This window comes from Bombyx mori, chromosome 22, assembly GCF_030269925.1.
Source record: "Bombyx mori chromosome 22, ASM3026992v2".
Lineage (NCBI taxonomy): Eukaryota > Metazoa > Arthropoda > Insecta > Lepidoptera > Bombycidae > Bombyx > Bombyx mori.
In genome coordinates this window covers 477712-501521 of record NC_085128.1, presented here as the reverse complement: position 1 = coordinate 501521, position 23810 = coordinate 477712, and the positions used below count along the sequence as shown (strand labels likewise).

The following is a 23810-nucleotide window of genomic DNA, read 5'->3' as shown; positions in this document are numbered from 1 at the left end:
TTCGCAAAAGTACTTTGATTTCGCATCAGTAGAGACAAACGCTTAATCCCACGCTGCGTAAATGAGATTCGAAAAACTTAAAGCGAAAAAATACAAATAAAGCCACAAAATTTCAAACTAAGTTATAGGTTTGCAAAAGTAATTTGTTTCAGCTTATTTTCATTACATATAATGCAGTTCGCTTGTAATTTATAAGCGTGTGTACCAGTTAACACACTTCACATTAAGTTCCTTGCAGTCGATGCGCATGATTCTTCTATTGTGCAAGTTATTTCATCTTTAAAAACACATACTTAGTAACAGTGCGAGTGTGAGTTATTTATTTATGCGCGAAATGTACAGAAAAAAATATTTCAAGCTATATATTGAGAGAAAATGATTCTCAATAGGAAAGAAGTGCGTGTGAGAGAGAATCAAAAGTATGATAATAATTTAATACAATGAAAGAGTTCAAAGATATTAAAAATAAATATTTATAGTTGAACTTGCTAATCCGGCAAACGTTGTTTTACATTAAGTTGTACATTGTTTCTAGAAAATATATTTTTTGGGTGGACCACCCTTAACATGTAGGGGTATGAAAAATAGATATTGACTGATACCCCATATGCGTACAAAATTTCATGAGAATCGGTTGAGCCATTTTGCAGGAGTACGGCAACAAACACCGCCACACTAAAATTTTATATATTAGATATTTCAAATGTCAAAGTAACTAATTTTTTAAATCAAAACAATTTGATTCAATTTGATTGTCATGTCATCACATTGTCATTATAAATATGTCAAAAGCTAAACATATTGAGCATACCTGTTTTGTTGCTTTCGCATGTTTTGTTGTATTTTTTTTATTTTCTTTTAAAAAGATAAACTAATAACAAATTTTATATGGTAGTGGTGCTAGCATTTTTAAAGAGGCTGATATTTTTTAAAGGGTAGGGTATCTTGTAAGTCCGCACAGCTAGGTTTCACCTCCCTATTTTACCGTGAAGCAGTAATGTGCTTCGGCTTGAAGTGTTTGATACTGTAAAACTGAAATTTAGAATTCATGTCTCAAGGTGGGTGGTTGCATTTGCGTTGTACTATTACTATGAGCTCCGGTTGCCACTTAACATGTGGACTGTGAACTCATTCACCCATATAAGCAATAAAAAATGCAAAACGTACTAACAATAAAAATAGAATAAACATTTAATTCATAAGTCGTGTTGTCTAGTAATCAATCATAAAATAAGCGATATAAATATTTAATCATATTCCTAGTCAGAAACGAATGAGTTTCCATTTGTCATACAATATTAGAATCCAAAATGTTTCTTTTCAATCGTGAATTATTTACGAAATCCAAATAACAATCAAACTCGCCGAACGTTCGCTTCACAAAGAAACCAAAATATGTTTTTTTTTTCATTAATTCTTGAATAAGATCTTAATATCGCAGCGACGAAATAATCTTTTCCGACAAAAAAATAAATTATTCGTCTCACAAGTAAAACCCGTGGCTGACGTCTGTGAACAATACACCTGATATTTCTTTTAGGTAAAATATTATAACGTATACGTAATATTGTCTTTCATAAATGTAGATGACTAGTGTGCTCAATGCGAGTATTTAACGTTCTCGATAGCGTAAAAGTTAACTCAAATTTGTATGGAGTTGGAGCATTCGCCTACGTTTGCCGCTAGAGATGCTGTTTCACCTTCAAATTCAGCACTATGTCTTGTTTTGTCGTGCGCACATAACTTATGTTGCAAGCCAGATTTTGTTTCTTTTTACTTGTGTTTTTTATGTATCTTTTTAGCTTGTGATGTGTATTGTGAGCCTAATAAATAAAGCCAAATTTCAGTTAACTTTTACATTATCGAAAACGTTACAAAGCTCGCACTAAGCACACAGATTAGCTCTCAATACAGACAAGCAGTTACCGAAGACCAAACAATAAATTGAATACGGAAACCTTCACACCTGATTCAGAAGTCCAATGAGGTTTATTTGTTATTACTACTGTACTATATATTAAGAAATGTATGAATGGCTTACGAACACAAAAAGGTCAGAAGGCCAAAGCCCATGTAGATCGCATTGCTTTTATGGATCACACACCAGAGGAAGAACGAAGAGACGATCATGCTTTAGACAGGTACACTATGGTACCTCTATACTAATATTATAAAGCTGAAGAGTTTGTTTGTTGGAACGCGCTAATCTCAGGAACTACTGGTCCGATTTGAAAAATTTTTTCAGTGTTAGATAGCCCATTTATTGAGGAAGGCAACAGGCTATATAACATCACGCTAAAACCAATACAAGCGTAGCCCTAATAAAGAATGTTTCAAAATCGGGGATCTTTTCCCTTTTGAGAGCTTCCGCTGCGTGCGCTGCAGAAACGGTTAAAGTTTCGCTAAAATAATTTATGACAGAATTGTTCCCCTTTAAAAGATCTAAACAGCATATATCTATATGTTAAGGTTGGCTCACTATAACGTTTTTTATGCTAACCAAATTTATTCTAAAATAAAGCATTATTTGTGAACTATTCTACACGCATGAAGTCGCGGGCAAAAGCTAGTATAGTTATAAAAGCAGCTAAAGATGACCAAGATCAAGACCGTCTGATGAATATTCGGACAGACTGTTGTCACTGTACTGTTCTATGAGTAGAACATATAACTAGTCAGGTCATAAGTATTGTCACACAGTAAAAACTTTTCTTTTAGAATGCTGGCCACAAAAAAATTTTTGAATTCGAATTTCGAATTGTTCATGAAAATAAAAATGTATACTTTTAGAATTTTTAAATATGGAGTGGACGCTTAAAGAAGACCGTGTTGCAGTTATTGCGTTGCATCGTTGCAGTTACGCGCCAATTCAAATTTTTAACATACTGAAAAAAACGGTCATTTTGAATAAACTTTAGTGTCATAAGAATCTATGTTTTGTTAAGTTCATTTTGGTATATGAATGGTTATATAATGAATAAACTTATTTCAATTATTTTACATTAAACATGTGACAGAATTAATGACCTGACTAGGTAGTTAGAGCGCACAAACATCACAACTTTAAAGCCGCCACCCGTCTTAACCCCTTGCCGCCATGTATGTCACCGGTGTCCTACGCGGCGCACTGGAGTAATTATGTCGATTTCTGTTGCTACGAGGACGGCACTGAAAATTTCGGGAATTAACGAAGTGACACAACATTACTATTTAAAAATGTATTTATTGCTTTTCGAAGTATTCTCCGCGAAATTTGACACATTTTTCCATACGATGGAACCAATCATTGAAGCAACCATTCCATTCGGAAGTTGGGGTCTCCAAAATGGCCGTTTTGTAGGCGTCCACAGCTTCTTCAGGTGATGAAAATCTCTGTCCACGCAATTTATTCTTTATTTTATGGAAAGTATAGAAATCATTAGGGCTTAGGTCGGGGCTGTACGGCGGATGGTCTAATAATTCTATGATTTCTTGCTCTAAAAACTCTTTTGTTCTGTGTGCGGTGTGAGAACTCGCATTGTCGTGATGGAGGTTGATGCGGCGGTTGCAGTTCTCTTTACGGAGTTCAGAAACGACCTGTGGCAAACAAATGCTAGCATACCATTCTGCATTAACCGTTCTTTGTCCCTCAAGAGGAATAGTCGTAACATGGCCGGTTTTGGAGACAAACGTGGCCACCATTTTTTTTGCAACACTCCGTGAACGAACAATTTTTGTTGGCTTTAACTCATTTTCGAACACCCAAACTCGTGACTGGTTTTTTGTTTCGGGTTCGTACGCGTATATCCAGGATTCGTCACCTGATACAATGTTGTATACAGCATTTGAGGATCCTGCGTGGAATCTTTCGAGAGTTCTGACGCACCAAGTAACGCGAGCCGCTTTTTGCTCTTCACAGAGCGAATGCGGTATCCATCGGGAAAACAACTTTTTTACACCTAATTCTTCATGCAAGATTATTTGTATTTGACTCATGCCAATGTCTAAAGTAGCCTGAATTTCGCGGTATGTCACATGTCGATCTTCCTCAATCAGCTTACGCACAGCATCAACGTTTTCTTGGGTGACTGCAGTTTTTGGACGACCTTGACGGGGATTATCACTGAGCTTGACACGTCCACGTTGAAACTCAGCAAATCAGCGATAAATTGTGGTTTTGGATGGGGCTTTATCACCAAATGCAGAAATCATCCGGTCAACACACTGTTTTTGTGTTAAACCACTTCGAAAGTCATAATAAATCATCGCTCTTGAATTTTCTCGAGTCAATTCCATTTTCTCAACGACTAAACAAGTTTGACAAAACCTCGTGACAAGACCGAGAATATTTTTTTAAATCAATAAATGGTATTCGATTTTTAAAACCAAGGAGTTTTCAATTAAAAAGATTTTAATATGACAGGAACAGTGGAAATTTTCCATTCCCGATACTTTTAGTGCAGCCTAGTAAGCGCCTGGTTGCCTAAATTTTCCTTCGTATATTTTTAATGTTTTTTTTTATTGCTTAGATGGGTGGACGAGCTCATAGCCCACCTGGTGTAAAGTGGTTACTGGAGCCCATGGACATCTACAACGTAAATGCATCACCCACCTTGAGATATAAGTTCTAAGATCTAAGTTCAGTATAGTTACAACGATCGCTCTACCCTTCAAACCGAAACGCATTACTGTTTCACGGCAGAAATAGGCAGGGTGGTGGTACCTACCCGCGCGGACTCACAAGAGGTTCTACCACCAGTAATTACGCAAATTATAATTTTTCGGGTTTCACTTTTATTACACGATGTTATTCCTTCACCGTGGAAGTCAATCGTGAACATTTGTTGAGTACGTAATTCATTAGAAAAATTGGTACCCGCCTGGGATTCGAACACCGGTGCATCGCCCAACATGAATGCACCGGACGTCTTATCCCTTAGGCCACGATGACTGTGAATAACTGTAATGTATGTATGCTTAAGTTTTTTAGGTCTCTTAGAAATAGATTAATTCGCAGTATCTACGGATTAATCTTTCGCCAAGTCTACTAGATATTCCGGCACCTAAGGCGGCGTTAAGCTATCATATTCTTTACGATCTCAACGCATTAGCATATCGTGGTAGAGCTAATCACAATGCTATTGAAAATATTGAAATAATTATCACACAAAACGTGCAAAATCGATTTGAAATGTTGCGTATTAAATACCCTAGACCCAACATCCAGATGAAATATTAAAAACAATACAATTAATGCTCTAGACAATAGTATCGCTCATCAAAACAGCCGTTCGCCGAACTACGAGCTTCAATAATGAACACACTTCGCATCCTTGCTGATCTAAGTGGAAAATGACAAGATATCAGCATAAGCAGTTTGCTAATTAGCCTAATCCTAATTATAACGACTACTATAGGTGATTAATTAAATTGTGCGATATATATTAGGTTTTTACCAACGAAATCGCCTTTTCTATACTTAATATTATAAAGAGGAAAGATTTGTTTGTTTGTTTGTATTGAATAGGCTCCGAAACTACTGAACCGATTTGAAAAATTCTTTCACTATTTGGAAGCTGCACTATTCCCGAGTGACATAGGACATTGACTATAATATTTTTTGAAGAAAATTAGGGATCCTTATTAAAACGCCAATAATGTAACCAAAGGTGTAAAAAAATTACCTAAAATATTATTTATATCGCGTGCCCTGAGAAAACTATTGATGATAGAATAAAATAATGTACTACGACTTTGTAGAACACAATTGTGAGGTCACAACGTTTCGCGATAGCGTCCTGCCTATTTATGTTACGGACTGTATTATTAAGTTTTACTCTTATGTGTATGTTAATCGTTGTCCATGCAAATTAATATCAAAAGAACCGCGAATTCGTCTTAGCTTCTACACTATTAAGAAACAATTGTATTTTTATTAGCACACGGTCTAATGTTATACTATACATTTAAATAGATCCTTGATCTGATTTTATGCCTACGAACTATAATTTAAGAGGCGGTAATGTGTAAGACCCGAGGCTTCCTTTGTGCGTTGTTAACACGATATATTAAATGTAACTTGAACTAATGATTAGACCGTCAATGTAAGATGTCTAACAGTTCATTAGGTCGTGTGCTAGTTATGATATATTTATATTTAACAGCGTAGATGAGCAGAAAAATAAACGAAACTATAGTATTGTGATTGCTCAGGTTTCTAAATTTCTCTATTTTGTATCAATTGATTTTTGATAGGTAATGATTGATGTGAAATGACTAAATACTTTCGATAGCTTGATGAGCCCGTGAGCGTTTGTGTGTTTGATCGGAACCCATGATCATAAAAAAAAAATTAAAAGTAATCTAACCGTAGGAAATTTAATAATTAATATAGTTAAATTGAGGCTTATGCTCCAAACGTTAAAGAAGATTAAAGTTCTGCGATCCGCGAGAGTCTAAGACTTCACTGATTCATTGGAAATTTCTTCCGTAAATATACATATATGAATATACATAATATAATGAGTAGAATGAGAATGCGAGAATGAATACTGGTGGTAGGACCTATTGTGAGTCCGCACGGGTACCTAGGTACCACCACGGAGTAATGCGTTTCGGTTTGAAGGGTGGGGCAGCCGTTGTAACTATACTGAAACCTTAGAACTCATATATCGAAGTGGATGGCGGCATTTACGTAGTAGATGTCTATGGGCTCCAGTAACCATTTAACACCAGGTGGGCTGTGAGTTCGTCCACCTAACGAAGCAATAAAAACATTTATTTACAAACGTTGATGGCTTGTTCATGAAAACAAAAGTAAATAAATATCGATGAACCTTTTATTGCTGATTACAAGTTCTGAGATTAGGGTATGCATATATTATTTCGCTATGAGAGACGAAAATAATACGAGTAAAACCACAGGATATGTTTAGCAAAGTATAAAAAACTATAAATAGTGAAATTCACGTGTAACCTCATAGAACAGTCGTAATAACATTTATTCAGCCCTCACTGGGTTACGATAATATTATCCTTGATCTGTTACAACGAGGATGATGTTCATTTTCACATTTAGTTATTTCAAATTAATAATTTATATGGGAAATATGTTCACGGCCCATAGGTCGTCGTTTTTGTATCCTACCAAGTTAAATCTTCGAAAATTTTGTGGTGGAAATGTTTAGTGTCAACTTGCAACATGAATTCACCATTAAGACTGAAGACAAAATACTTTAAGTATTAGAAGTTAAGGGTATTGGAATCGAGCAGGAAAATCTCGAAGAGAACACGAAAGGCATGCCTAAATTCGATGAATACGTACTTAACAAATGTTCATGATTGACTTCCACGGTGAAGGAGTAACATCGCGTAATAAAAATCAAACCCGCAAAGTTATAATTTGCGTAATTACTGGTGGTAGGACTTCTTGTGAGTCCGCGCGGGTAGGTACCACCACCCTGCCTATTTCTGCCGTGAAACAGTAATGCGTTTCGGTTTGAAGGGCGGGGCAGCCGCTCTAACTATACTGATACCTTAGAACTGATATCCCAAGGTGGGTGGCGCATTTACGTTGTAGATATTTATGGGCTCCGATAATCACTTAACACCAGATGGGCTATGAGCTCGTCACGCTACTACGAACAGAAAACGGACAAACAGAAGCTTGTAGCTCTATAAGGCTGGACTCGCTTACCTGCTGATTAATAATATTGTACATTATCTTAGACATTCTCTCACAAAAATGTATATGAATACAGTAATAGCTTATTTTGATGTTTAATTCTGACACAGAAAAGACATCGTTACATTTTGTGATCTTATAAAACTTGTAAATGTCAATTTCTGGTTTCGCTAACAAATACCGCTTATAATTGTTTTTAAAATACAGTATCAAAATCACGAAAAACAGGCACCAATTTAATTCTCGGTGGGATGGATGTAATGTGCTCTGCGTCAACCCTGTCCCGCCGTTTCAATAGCCCCGACTGGGCTCCGGCCCGGTCCAAGGGCGCCGGTTGTGAGCGGCAGGAGTTTTTAGTGAGGTTCAACTCCCACATACCCCACCTGCCGCGCGGGTGGGGATCCGGCGATTTCCTCCTGTGGAAAAAAAAAACCACTTTAATTCTAGATATGACGAGATTTAAAAAACACATCTCGATTAAGCTTTCAAGATACCAGGGTAATTAAAAATGAAATTTAAGTTTGATTGGCATCGAAGTCAATAGTTGTGGAGTTATGTTCTTGTAAAGTCTTGAAGATACTCACTGATCTTTAAGCATAACGCCCGTTGGCAAATAAGTTTAACTTATTAAACTAACACCATAACATAGCTTTCAAAGAAATTGCTTTGAAGTTCGAGTAGTTTTTAGATAAAAAAATTATTGCACAGATAGGTGGACGAGCTCACCTGTTGTTAAGTGAATATCGGAGCCAATAAATATCTACAACGTAAATTCCGCCACCCACCTTGAGATATGAGTTCCAAGGTCTCAGATTTGACAGTACAACGGCTGCGCCACCCTTCAAACCGAAACGCATTACTTCTTCACGGCAGAAATAGGCCGGGTGGTGGCACCTACCCGTGTGAACTCACAAGAGGTCCTACCACCAGTAAAAATTTTATTTACGAATTTCAATTACGAGAAATTCATATTATTAACATATTTTATTAATTTTTAATCCTGTGAAAATTCACCTTGGCTGCGCGTTTGTAACCTTTTTTATCATTGACTACTTTTCATCCGGATTAGTTTCTTAACACAGACTTTTTCAGATCTAGCCTCTACCAGCTTATCGTTTGAGGAGAGGTGCTTTATTTCTAAGTATAGCCTCGAAGATATGTGAAAAATAACTATATTAATTTCAGTTCACAACTACTACCTAACATTAGAAAACGATGTTGTTCGTATTGAAATAAGGTTTCCCAAAAAATATCTAAATAAGTGTATTGTTTCAGTGTTAACAGAGGAGCCTCGGTTTGCTGAGCCCATCCCTAACGTGACCGTGGCTCTGGGCCGAGATGCCAGCCTCCCGTGTGTCGTGGAACATCTCGGGACCTATAAGGTGAGTGCTGCAGAGAATAAAAAAATGGCGTACGGTAACACACTTTTTGAAGTGAAACTTCTTTAGAATCGTTGTGATTTCAAACTCGATGAAACGAAAAAATAAGTCCATAGAGACACAAACACATAAATGTATGGCGAGAGAATGAGATATACGCATTATACGTGAAGTTAAAATATCAATTCACAGAGGGCGCTACCTCATACTATAAAAAGATGATTTACAATTATTTCTATTTAGTTTGTTATATTTAGAAGATTGTGTATATTTAGAAGTACTATTAACATGGTCATTGACCATATCAGTTACTCATTAGACTTTCTTCTTCTTCTTCTTAGTCGAATACTTCATTGCTGAAGGTCGTGTCCTTGAAAGCCCTTCGTGGCTCTTTGTACCCTCAGCTTCCATTTGCTTCGGTTTTCGGCTTCTCTCAGGGCGTTCGCAACAGAGAGTCTAGTGACCGCAGTTATCTGATCCGACCAACGGTTTGGTGGCCGGCCGGCGGGTCTTTTCCCTTCCACCTTGCCCACCACAATCAATCTTTCAAGGTTGTCTTGTGGCCGCCGAGCAATCATCTTTTTACGAAGTTGTATGCGATGACCAGATGTTTTGTCATTATTAGACTAAATGATTATAAATAAAACATTTGATTAATAATTATTTCAAAGTTTTACTACCTCACCTATTACTAGGAACTACGTGAGGTTAATTTTACTCAATTCAAACCGTAAGTTCATCAAGTTTTACAGCTTAAAGTTCGAACTTACTTCTAACTTAGGCAACGCTAGAAATCTCGGTATTTACTTTTCAAGTTAATTTAACAAACTCTAGTTCATTTTCACGCAGTTCAGACCACCAGCACTTGCCGAGTGATATAAGAAATGGGGCTCTGATTATTAAATTAAACAACACCTTCTAGACACCTACTACTACATAATATCTATACTAATATATAAATCTACACTGGTTTTACGGATATTCCGTTATAACTACTGAATCATGCATTCGATTGACTTGAAACTTGGTATTCATGTAGAAAATACATGTACTTAATGGATAAGCTAATATTTATATGAGTGCTGGACTCCCTACACCAGTTGCGGGGGCGTTAATGATGAGAATCTTTGTGGGGGTGACAAATAATAATGTTAATTTTAAATGCCCAGTGAAGCGGGCGGATACAGCTAGTTAACATATATTATTGTCGAAGAATGCAGACAAGTATGTGACCCTAAAAATAGGGGGTGATACTAATGGTCAACAAGGTCAGGGTCGTAACGAAGTTTCCACCTACTTTAGCCAGTTAGGGTTCTTCTAACGCCTTGCTTTGACAGCCCACGCTTGTATGGACATGACATGTGGGTCTGGAGACCATGGACGGAAGTTTGAGGGACGGGAATAGAATTTTTTTAAATGTGCTAGAAATAAGCCATGGTTAACTCAGATGATTCTACACCGAACATCCTACATCGTAAATCATAAATTTTCCAGCTAGTTTTTTAGCTAGTTCATGATATTTGAATATTATTGCAAGATCACGGGTAAACTTAAGACTAAGGTTACGATGTTAGGAGCAGTCAAATCTGCCTACTCTTTTTCTAGTCCGTTTTTGCGGGATACCACTGGAACTCGACAAGTCGTCCCGATAATACACACTTATGGTATCGATTGGTTTGAGATCTTCAGTCAAATTAATTTAATGAAACTGAAACAACCTGTACGTAGTACATAAACCGGTTACATAGTAATATTCGCATTGTAACTAACGAAGGTAACCCTGCTCTCCTAATAAACGAATTGTCAATTAAAGATCGAGGCAATTAACTTTGTAAAAGTATTTCTTGAAAATTCCTAAAATAAAATCATCCCTAAAGTATGTACGTATCTTAAACAAAGAACATTAAGAATTTAATTTTCTCAATTCTTCACACACAGTTGAAGGAAGATCGCGAGGGCAGATTTCCCGAGGGGTTAGAAGGAACCGTCACTCTTACGAGTGCGAGTACAAAGTTTGTCGTTTTGCGTTTTTCATAAAATATGATGTTGTGTGGTTCGATGTTGTTTCAATTTGACAACTTTAAATGTGTGGGTAAAAAGTTATTTATTACTTCTTAACAGTGAAAGTTTGGGCTCAAACGTTGAATGTACAATTTTGATACTTTTTGTTAATTATTGAAAATAATTTATTTTTCAAAATCCTTGTTTTCGATTTAATAATAATTTGTACATCTATAACTTAAATTACATAATGCCTGTAATTCATTTTCGTGTACATAAACACGAAGTGTATTAACGTCAATCCATTTTGAAATACATTCATTCAAATTGCTACGTCACGATTAAATCGTAATTCGGCGGTCGTAACCACCTATTACCAGTTTCAATGAAAGTATGCGCAATGGGAGAAGATTTACTGTACGAAATCAAACATTGAGGCTATGTCATATTATTTATTATGTAAATAACCTTTTATCCACCCACATAATCTTTTAAGAAAATTATGAACACACACATTACACATTAAACTAAAATTAGCTAAAACTAAAATTATGAGTTTAAAAAGTAGGATAGCCGCTACGCAGTACAATAAATTACTTCCGTTGCTTACGAGACGCAATAACCTTTTAACGCCAAGCGAACGGTGCGCTCATCCAACTATCATCTATCGCAATATAAAATAATAATTCAATAAACGATGAAATTACACACACAATCAGCAAAGTAAAGCTCTATCAAATTAAGAATCAACCATCCCTTAGAAACGGAACAGCGAAGACCAATATTTCCTTCCTAGCAATTTAGAGACCATGATAAATAGTCAGAGGGGGTTTTAGTGCAGTAATTTCAGGCAGTATTTCACTGAAGCTCGGTTATTCATTAGATCGCGTCATAGGTAAAGGTAGAGCGCGCATTACGAGAGTAATTACTGTCGTTTCAGTGATGCAATAGTCAGCAAGTGCACGCTTGGATCTTGTGCTTATAAATTTGTGTTATTTCATATTAATGTGTTGTATTACATTTTCGTAGTGAGGTAAAGTCAAACCGTTAAAGCTTTTTAATCATTCAATAAGGCTGAGGCAAACCTGAGACAGCATTGTAGTGGATTTTAATTGGAAATTTTGTAGATATAGTAACTACATGTTTCGTAATTATAATTTGATGTAGTAATGATTATAATATTAATATCTTACATATACATTTATACTTTCAATAGAATAATCACACGCTATCAGACCTACAAGACAAAGTGTATCTAGTTAGTTTCAGTTTTGTGAATTATAATTGTTATGTTTTTAGCTTAACCACCGCAAAAAAAATAGTAGTCCAAAAGAAAACATACGTACGTACTGCTACTACTACGACATGGTATACCATGTATGTATGTACTACATGCCCTGATTATTTACTTTTTTATTATTTAGATATAATGGATATATTAATAAATGAACGAGCTTATCTACCTACCGCGATTACTTACTTTTTATTACTTGAATTTTTTTTATTGCTTCGATGGCTGGACGATCTCACGGCTGACCTGGTTTTAAGTGGTTACCGGAGCCTATAGACATCTACAACGTAAATGCCACCATCCACCTTGAAACATGAGTTCTAAGTCTCAGTTTTTACAGTACAACGGCTGCCCCACCCTTCAAACCGAAACGCATTACTGCTTCACAGCTGAAATAGGTAGTTGGTGCTACCTACCCGCGCGGACTTACATTGACGTCCTCTACCATTATTAGGACATTATAATATCTAAAGGTTTGTAGTGGCATTTACGTCTTACATGTCTATGAGCTTCGGTAAAAAAAAAAGGTTACTAAACCCTCGAGACATAAGATCGAAGTCACAGTTGAACTGTGAATCTGATCTCTCACCATTCGAACCGGAATCCTTTGCGGTAGACGCAGGTATGTTACCTGCCAAAACAGGACCTGATATCAGTAAATAACCAGAAGAATGAAATGAAGCAAAATTTAAACAATATCTCAACTCGAAATACGTTTATAAATCGTGAAATCACACAACGAATGCACAGCGCTATTTAAGTTATTCATGAACTTGAAAGCTCCGAAGCTCGTTTAATATGAATATTCCAGGAATTTCAATTAATTAAAGGGTTTAATCAACCGTTTGATTTAGTAATGACGACCACAATACTAGTAAACCTCTGATAATGAACTAAAGGTTAATTAGGTCGTTTCAGTGCTTCCAGTGCTTTTAACTGATATTATTACTTATTTATTACTTGTATTAGTTTATGTGGGAAAATTTTGACTCTTAGTAGGGCGGCCGGCGAGACACGTGTGGTAGGTGGTAGGACCTCTTGTGAGTCCGCACGGGTAGGTACTACCGCCCTGCCTATTTCTGCCGTGAAGCAGTAATGTGTTTCGGTTTGAAGGGTGGGGCAGCCATTGTAACTATACTGAGACCTTAGAACTTATATCTCAAGGTGTGTGGCACATTTACGTTGTAGATGTCTATGGGCTCCAGTAACCACTTAACACCAGGTGGGCCGTGAGCTCGCCCACACATATAAGCAATAAAAAAAAATTACCAACGCACTCCACAGTCATCATGCTCACCGGTGTGAAGGGCAAAGTGGCTGATTACAATTTGTAACTAGACTTCACGTTTTTCATATCGACTACTTATTACGTGGGCTGCTGAATGAAATAATAGTGGCTTAAAGGTTAAGACGTCCGGTGCATTCGTATCTAGCGATGCACCGGTGTTCGAATCCGGCTGGCGGGTACCAATTTTTCTAATAAAATACGTACTTAAGAAATGTTCACGATTGACTTCCACGGTGAAGGAATAACATCGTGTAATAAAAATCAAACCCGCAAATTTATAATTTGCGTAATTACTGGTGGTTGGATCTCTTGTGAGTCCGTACGGGTAGGTACCACCAACCTGCCTATTTCTGCCGTGAAGCAGTAATGCGTTTCGGTTTGAAGGGTGGGGCAGCCGTTGTAATTATATTTGAAACCTTAGAACTAATATCTCAAGGTGGGTGGCGCATTTACGTTATAGATGTCTATGGGCTCCAGTAACCACTTAACACCAGGTGGGCTGTGAGGTCGTCCACCCAAGCAATAAATAAAAATTAAAAAGAACATTATGTGTCCATACAGCTCTAGCTGATCTAAAACATCATAGTGAAAAAAAATGTTAACTCCAAAATCCCGTACCGCAGTTTCAGAACAGCTACCATCTTAAAACGAACCAATCTCATGATACAAACTCGCCTGTCATATTTCACCCCTTCCGTAATTAAGTAAAAGGGGGATAGGGTGTACTCCGAAACTGCCTCAGTGGCCTGCATTCTGACAATTAACTTATTCATGAGTGTTCCACTGTCTAATTATTTATTTTATTTTACGACGCCCATTATCCGGTAACATCCCCCGTAAATACTTAAGCGTTGAAATTTCGAGCTTCCAAAGGGTTGTCAGTGTTTTATTTCTTGGATACTGCGCGAAGTAGTTCTCGAATATGTACCATTATTAGCAATCTAAATAATCTCGTCAGAAAAAGTATTGTGGCATAGGCACTCCTAGCAAGAAAACATCACGGCTTCTGAACTGACTCCATATAGATTCTTGGGCGCAATATAGAAAATACTACTTAAAAAATTATAAATTATTTCTGTTTCGAAATTCGTGTCTATTTTTTTAATTCCCTTGTAGACAGACGAGCCTATGACCTACCTGGTGGTGAGTTATTACCGTCGCCTATGGACTTCAGCAACACCAGGGGTAGAGCCAAGTCGCTGCCTACCTACGCTCAAAAATATCAGACGGGTTCAAAGATCATCTTATTTTAAATGATTACGTTCAACGTTCAATCATAAATATCACCAATCACCGTGAGGCAGGAATTCTAATTCTCACTTCTCTAAAACAACGGATGCCCCACCCTTCAAAGCGGAACGCATTACTTCTTCGCGGCAGAAACAGACAGGGTGGTGGGGTGGTGGTGTTGCTGGTTCACAGGCAATCTACCACCAGTAATAATACTACCAGAACCACCCATTTAGTTTACTAAAACGACTAACGCCATAATATTATTATTAACATTTATTAAAATTCTCAATTATAGATATTATAACGTTGATATGATTATACAACTGCTCAGCTACCAGTGGTCATTAAATGTTACATAATATGTCGATTTATACCAACGCTTTCTAATAAATAAAAAAGTCTAAACACAATTATGAAAGCAACTCGTCAACAGCGAACATCGAGCAATTAATAAAAGCAGGCAACAATGGAATAATTTACAGAATAAACAACAATTTCCCTAATTTCATTGACGTAAGCACATACTGAACTCTTTACATAGCCCTCGCGTCCCATAATCAAACGAATACGTTTCAATTTACTGAAGGTAACTTGATATGAGACCTCTTTCACAATTTCGTAATTAAAATGGGTCATGAGGCTCCGTTTTTGCATTACGAATGTAGAATGTGGAAGCTTTCGCGCTTTAAAATCTGTTTATGTTAGTTAGTTTTGATATATAACACAAAATAAATATAATGTTTACATGAGCTTTCGATAATTGTTCGATTTATTAAAACTTTGTTGTTTGTAATTTTTGGCGAAGGGCGCCCTTGTCGTCCGTAAGCTCGAAAATAAAGTACTAATATTCAAAAACATAAGGTATTCGAAGTGTCTGAAATTTTATATCGCAAATTCAATATTTAAATTAATGAAAATAATATTTAACGAGAAACCGTTTTAACTCTACAGGAACTGCAATTAGAAACCATTCGTCATCCTGCGTATTCGGCAAACTTTGCTCCATTTTATTCAAATTATTTTTTTGTAATTCACAATCCTTATACCTATGCGAAGAAACGTGTATATTTTTCTTTCCGACACTCAAAAGGGAACTAATGCTACTGCCTTAATTTAATACTTAATTTGCCCCTCCCGTCACATAAGGACGTTGAACCATACATTCCGCCAGACTTGTAATTGCCACATCTCATGCAATACAGTGCTCTGAGGAATTGTTCGAGATGATACCGGCATCTCGTTTTTACCATCGCACCGCCGGCCACCGGAGTAAAGTTCACCCATACTACCTGGAGCCTTTACGTTCATCCACAGTGCGTTTCCAGAGATCTTTTTTGCCACGTACCATCCAGCTATGGAATGAGCTCCCCTCCACGGTGTTTTCCGAGCGCTATGACATGTCCTTCTTCAAACGAGACTTGTGGAGAGTATAAAACGGGAGGCAGCGGCTTGACTCTGCCCCTGACATTGCTGACGTCCATGAGCGACGGTAACCACTCACTATCAGGTGGGCTGTATGCTCGTCTGCCTATACGGCAATAAAAAAAAATACATAAAAAGTAGAGTTAAACATTACGTAACCGAAACTAAAGTAATGGAAATACGAAACATTTATTCTGTTAAAAGTTGTCTTCGTTTTTTAAAATTGTCCAAATTGACAAACAAAAATTGTGTAAACACACAGAGATTATAAAAACAATAACGATAGTTCATGGTACAAGCGTACAACATACTAATGGAATTCTTCGGGGCTTAAAGGATAAGGCGCGCACGGTCACTCGTATCGAGCGATGCAATTGAGCCGATGTTCAAAAGACTACCGTGTTAAGCGAACAACATCGTGTAATAAAAATCAAGCCACAAAAATTGTATTTGCATGTTTACTAGACAGTTGTGACATACGCCTATTCTCAAGATGGGTGGTGGCTTGCACTTTGTAAGACCTATGGGCTCCGGTAACCATTTAACACCAGGTGGGTCATAAGAACACCAGTACTCTAAATAAAAAAAGTGTGCCTTAATGTGTAAATCATTTTCCGTATCTGAGTGCTCGATTCATACACACACACATATATACACAAACACACAAACATAATCGTACTTTATTACACTGAAAATGATCAGTGAATGAGTTTGAGCGCACACCAGCTCAATATTTCAATGTTACTTTAAAGTTAGCCTACACAATCAGCAGTATTTTTAAATATAGGCTACATCACGGGTTAATAGCGTTTTTAAGATTGATTTTCTCGGTTTGTGATGATACGTGCTCCACGCTGCAAATTATAATTTTGTGTTCCTTAACTTTCCTTTCCTATACAAAAGATCCTTACTATTTAATGCTATCACAGTAAAGGCTACAAAAACTTTATCAGATTGAGATAACAGCGAAAAATATTAAAAAACCGGTTCAATAGATACCCGGTATAAACCGGCGGCACGGGAAACCCCTTAAGGGACGGACCGTAATCAAATACACCTTACCCGGTTCGAACCGGCTCACAACCTGCATCGCTTTTATTAAGTGCGTAAGTGATTTCTGAAGATGTTTACAATTTTTTGTGCGTTTACATAATAGTTTTTATTACAGATGTATAAACGAGCCTCGATCCACTGGACGTCAAGTGGTTACTGGAGCCCATGACAAGATCTATGCGCATTAAGCCAACAAACTGCGCTTGACAAATACTGGTGATAAAGAATATTAGCTACCATCATCTTGCTTTTTTTTACCGCGAAGCAGTCATGCGGGTTTAAATGGTGGGATAGCTGCTATACAATACATTAGCCGTAGTATAGCAGGAGTAGTGCCTTAAGCTATCACCGAATAATGAATTTATTACTGGTGATAGGACGTCTTGTGAGTCGACATGGGTAGGTACCACCACCCCCCCACCTGTTTCTGTCATGAAGCAGTAATGCGTTTCGGTTTAAAGGGTGGAGCAGCCGTTGTACAAAACGGAGACCTTTGAATTCATGTTTCGAGATGTCTATGGGCTCCAGTAACCATTTAACACCAGGTTAGCCATTAGCTTGTCCTCCCATCCAAGCAATAAAAAAAAAAAATAGGTAGGGGAAAAAATAATCTGGCGCGTTGCTCTGGATTCGACGAGCAACGCGCCGCCCTCGTCGCGGTCATAGGAGAGGACCTCTCGCTGCCGCGCGTCGTGGCTACGATGCTCGGCAGCGACGCGTCCTGGAAGGCGATGCTCGACTTCTGCGAGTCCACCATCTCGCAGAAGGAGGCGGCGGAGCGAGAGAGGGAGAGCTCTTTCTTTTCCGCACCGATCCGTTGCCGTCGAGCCGGGGGCCGGAGGCGGGAATACGCCCGTACGTCCCGGCCCCTGTAGGTAGCGGCCTCCCCCCGGTGAAGGTCAAGGGGCGACCTGAGGGGGTGAGGCCGCGCGGCGCGCTACCAGCACTCTAGCGCGCTGCCGTGGAGTGAATAGAGCGACCGGTCGACGGTGTATCGCGTCCCGACCCGGCAGGCTGGTTCTGGTCCAGCGGGGTATTCCGGGACACCAGCGGCACTGTCTGGGCGGCCCGACGGGCTGCCGTACCGAGACGGCCGACGTTTCAGAGCCTTCGATTCGCCTCGAAGGCTCCGTCGGCTGGGCGTCCTTGGGGTGAGCCGCGCCGTCTGGTTGTAGTGTTGACCGCGGTAGCCCCCCTACCTCATTCGGGTTCTGACCTCGGAGGGGATCGGACGTCGGGTGTAAGAGTGCAGGGGAGTCGTTTAGTGGGTGGGTCCTAAAATCCTTGGGCCCGCGGTCTGCTCACAACACCATGCAGATCGTTGAGTCTCACATACCCCGCGCGCCCCTTTTGCGCGGGGACCTCGTAGGAGGTTCGGCCCTCCACCCGAAAAAAAAAAAAAGGGAAAAATAATACAATTGCGACTACAACGTATTACGGGATTCACGCGGTGATGACTATGAGCCCCGCTAACCGTTTTACACCAGGTGGGCCATGGGTTCGTTTACCGTATTATCTCTACGAAGTAAATATGTGTATAAAAAAAAGATATTGGTTTGAATGTTAGTAACAAATTCTTCATTTTCTTCAGGTTTGTATTTTGTAAATTAATTTCGAATGTAGGATTGGTAAGAAAGGAACGTATGAAAAGAGTGTGGAATGGAGCTTTAAGATGTGAGTGAGAGAAAACCGAAAGAAAGCGAGAAGAGAATGACAGAGAAAAGAAAGATGGCGAAGGCGGTTAAAAAATTAGCAACGTGTACATAATAAAAGTGTTAATTATTTTTTAATTATTATTATTATAACAGAAGATTTTGGAATAGTGAAAGTTTTATTTTATAGGCTGTGATCTCTATTCTACATAAATATACCTGGTGAATGCCGACCCTTTAATCTGCACTGATCCGTCGTCCATAAACATTAGTCGTGTTCGTAAGCAGCTCAAGCAGTGATTCTTGAGCGCTACATACAACGGTCTATCTTTACAAGACCCTCATCCTTTATATATGTATTCTTCTATCTTAAGTATCTCAATTTGCGTATATTTTCAGATAGATAATTTCCCACGCCACACTTGAAAACCAACAAAAATAATATCAAACTATTTTCATAAAGACTTTTATTTAAGACCGACCAATCTGCAATAAAGTCACAGCTGTAGAAAATTATAACACAGAATCCAAAAGCAAATTATGAAATAAGACGTAAAGCTGGAATAGGAAGTGGTAGGAAGTGCAGGGGGAAATGTAACGAATTACCCCTAAGTATGTGACGAAAGAGACGAGAAGCTTATAGGCTTTGCGAGTGGCAAGTTCTGCAGTTATACCGTCTTGTTCTGGCGCCTTGAGGTGATTTACCGACAGATTAGGGCCGTCGATGACTTTGGTCGAAAACTTTTGGAATTCGAACGATATTTTTTTACTACTGGGGTAATTTTGTATGGCTAATGTATTTGTAATCGAAGGTTTTGCTGCTTTCCTGTCCTTAGCCAATATATGTAGGTAAATTTTATTTCGAGGATAATATACTAGTGAAATATTATCACGCTCCACCATCACTATCGTTGACGTTATCAAAATAGACAATTTCTTAAAATTTCTCGCACCCTAACTTTTTACATTTTATGACACTCGTAGAATAAATACTAATAGACTAATAGAAAGCCTTCTCAGAAAACCAATAGTAACTGTATCAAGTTTCATCAAAATCAAATAAATATTTCAGGATTGTACAGAGGACAAGATAGGATATAGGATAGAATGAGGATACAAATTAATTACATTCATTTTCAGTGCGCCTTAACTTAATTGGTCTACGGAATGCTATATTACTATAATAATATAGCATATAGTGTGTATTTTATGCTTATATACATTTCTGATTTACATTAGGTAATACATATATCTATATTATGCTATTGCTATATAATTTTTACCAACTTTAAGACATCAATATAACTTGAAATTTTGCCCACGTATCAAATCCTGATGATAACACTATAATATTAATTTAACTACTGCGGCTTAGTATCCTAACCAGGATAAATAATTATCATTTTAATTTTTAATACGGATTCTGCCGTGTTTTTCTTTTAATTATATTTACTTTATCTGTGTAAATAATCTCCCGAGAGAAATTTCTAATATATCCTATTAGCCGGCCCTTATTTTTATATAGCATTATTGTGAGTTAATTTACACAAACCCATAATGCAGGTCTACTGGTGTCACGAACAATGTATCAAATCCACGACAATTTCCTGGAAGCCATATAAACTATTTATCTTTTACTTTCTCACCTTAGTCTAGTACTTATTAGACCTTTACTGATGTCCTCATGGGTCTTGGTTTGATTCCCAGCTCAGCAATCCTTTTGGCCACAGAAAGGTCATTGTTGGACTTGCTTCATAAATAATTAAAGGCATTGTATTTTCTCAGTAAATAATATTGCTTCTGTTATTTTCTGATCTATAAACTATGTATCGAGTAGTAGATCGGTTGGTACGTAAAATCACGAATTAGCAAACACACTGTCTCAATTATCATAGTGAAATACACTGTATTACCTAGATCATACTTTATTATTCACCATAATAGAAGTATGTGTTAGATCTTATATTATCTTTGTGTGAAATTTCATTAATTTTTATAGTAAATTTTACGCACATTCTTGACTGTATGGTAAAGCTTATAAACAATAGACATCGCGATTTCAGGACATCGTGCTTGTATCTATGTTTTTAGCTTTTCCTATATTTGAACCCCTCGAATTAATAAGCAGATCGTGCTAACACAAGAAAAACCATGATTACAATCCGAAGTGAATAGACTATATCTCATCTTCATTACCGAAGGGAAGTCGTACATATAAATCATGCCAGTTAATCAGAAATTCCGTAGTCGATAATAGAGACCCGAGTGTTAGGTCGAAATTGATTTATACAACCAGTTTAATTCCTGTTTGAATAATTCGGAGTCTACAATCTTCGTTGGTACTTTTAATATTTTTTATTTTATTTGATAATATTAGATTGATGCTTCGATTTTAGAATAGCTATCATATTTTTGGAACGAAGATCCTTATGGGACGATGCGGAGGCGTACCCTAGCCGGGAAAAAATCCGTAACGTAAGATCTTTATTAGTAATGCACACAGTGTACGACTTAACTTTGTAATAACGTACAAAAAATAACATATTTGCTTATCATTCATTGACCACGATCTCAGAGCGTTCGTTTGCACAATACACTAGCTCTTATGCAAACAAGCGTGAATGAAGTGTACCACAATAAGTTCGCACTTTACCGAATGACCGTGGGTTGTTGCAAACCTCCAATTTTATTTTCTTTATACCTCGAATATAACTTAAAATTAATATTCTTATAATAAGGAACTTCGTTTCTATCCGATGTCCTACGGCACCACATATATTTTTTTTCGGCGTGATACTGGAACACTATATAAATATAGTTATAATTATATACCACAGCGTGAATGTCATAAGCTCACTTGAGGTACAGCGTCGATTCAATTTAAGTTCTCAATTTAGTCTTTGCAGGGTGAATTTACTCGCGAGAGGGCAAATCAGAACGTGTATCACTATCAGTGTTCAAGATAGGTTAGGAATTAGAGAGCCATAGAGTAGGTGATGTAGTAAACTTCAGCAGACCTACATGTTTGATTTAGCTCATGCTACTAATTAAATTTCTATCTGGACCAATACCATCAACAACTTAAAATTCAATTAATTGCTAACGGTCAATAGACCGTAGATAGCCTCATTAAACTAAATTGACCAACTGTCTTGAGGCACTGCTAACGCTTCCTTGTCAATGACGCATCTATCATATCTATCACTATTATTTATATTCTTACCTAAGTCTTCATCTTTAGCTCATCCTACCTAGCTTTATTCTGACGATTCGTCCAATTTGTCATAATTCTTTTTTTTCAGTCACAGCTTTGATGCGTATGTCTAGGCCTAAATTTGTCCGGAATCCATTTTGTTAAACTACGAACAAAAAGAGTTTAAGTAAATAATCAACTCTGTTAAACAGAATGAGATTCTTCATGAGTCAACGAGGAGGTATAAATTGTAACAAGTTTCGGCTAATGGTCGTCATTTCCGACGTTTCGCCACCGAACTTGACATCTTTAATTAAACTTTGTAAACAGACGTGACTGGTACATTTTTCTCTCTCCGTTAAATAAATTCAGTTCTGATGATGCTTAAAGGGATATTTTGAGGAGAATTTCGCAGTGAAAATTAATAAAATTGCGTTAATATTGTTGGATACTAAATTGCCAATATTGCAAATTATAACTTGAGTTTGTGTAACTTGAGATACGTGGAAAAAGATTCATTTTCCAATAGTTATATGACTACATCGGGATATTACTGCTACTCACGTTTGCCACAAATCAAACTTTCGATTAAACAGTAAAATATTAAAGTACTAAAGACTTTGCCATTTTTTATTAAGATATCTAAATCTAAGGCACTATAACAAGTAAAAGTCGATACACAACAAAATAATATTTTGCCTCATGTTTTATTGTAGGCTATAGTAACCATATAACCTCAAGTGGGCCTTACGCTCATCTAGACGCATCACTGGATACGATCTAATCGTAAATCTATAGCCGTTTCAGAACGGCAACGCTATAAAAATCATTTATAAACGAATTTGCTACACATCACAAATTCAAAATCTTTTCAAAACCCTTTTTTCATTACGACGTTTTTCAAAATGAAGTGAAGCTTCTTTAACATTTAAACCAAGATAGCAGATTGCTTTCGGATACGAAATGTACACACCCAGCGTCGCGAAGCCGAATATAGAACGTGTAGGGTTGGGATTAGTCTGCACGACTAACGTTATAATATGTACGAATGAAAGTCTGAGGTTTACCTATAATAAAACACGATAAAACGAATGATAATTGCTATGTAGCTTGAAACTATATTTGTGAGCCAATGGCTACTGAAAACAACTACTTTATTTTATTACACAACGGTTACCAACATCATCATCATCATCATCATCTCAGCCTGTCCATTGTCCACTGCTGAACATAGGCCTCTCCAAGTGATCTCCAGTGCGGCCGGTCCGTTGCCACCTGCATCCAACGTGACCCAGCGGTTCTTACCAACATGGCAAATTAGAATATAATAGGTATAACATATTTTTTTTAAGAAAATCGCGTATTCAGCCACTATTTGGAGTAGGAGTTATTCGTACAAGTTATTATGGCGAACTGTAGCACCCGCGTCGTGGTGTCTACGGTATTGTAATCTATACTAATATATAATCTACAGTGGTATTTACGGATGTTCCGTTATAACTACCGAACCATGCATCCGATTGACTTGAAACTTGGTATCTATGTAGAAAATACATGTACTTAATGGATAGGATAATATTTATATGAGTGTTGGTCTTCCTACACCAGTTGCGAGGGCGTTAATGATGAGAATCT

General features: G+C 37.5%; 1 protein-coding gene across 2 annotated transcripts in view; it reads left to right on the top strand.

The window, feature by feature from the left end:
* LOC101744934 (lachesin) overlaps positions 1–23810 on the top strand; it is a 93030-nt gene that overhangs the window by 25745 nt on the left and 43475 nt on the right. For both annotated transcript variants that reach the window (XM_038018783.2, XM_012690156.4), the window contains exon 3: positions 8939–9045. In XM_038018783.2, the coding sequence (XP_037874711.1) occupies positions 8939–9045 (107 nt within the window). The remainder of the gene's footprint in view (positions 1–8938; positions 9046–23810) is intronic.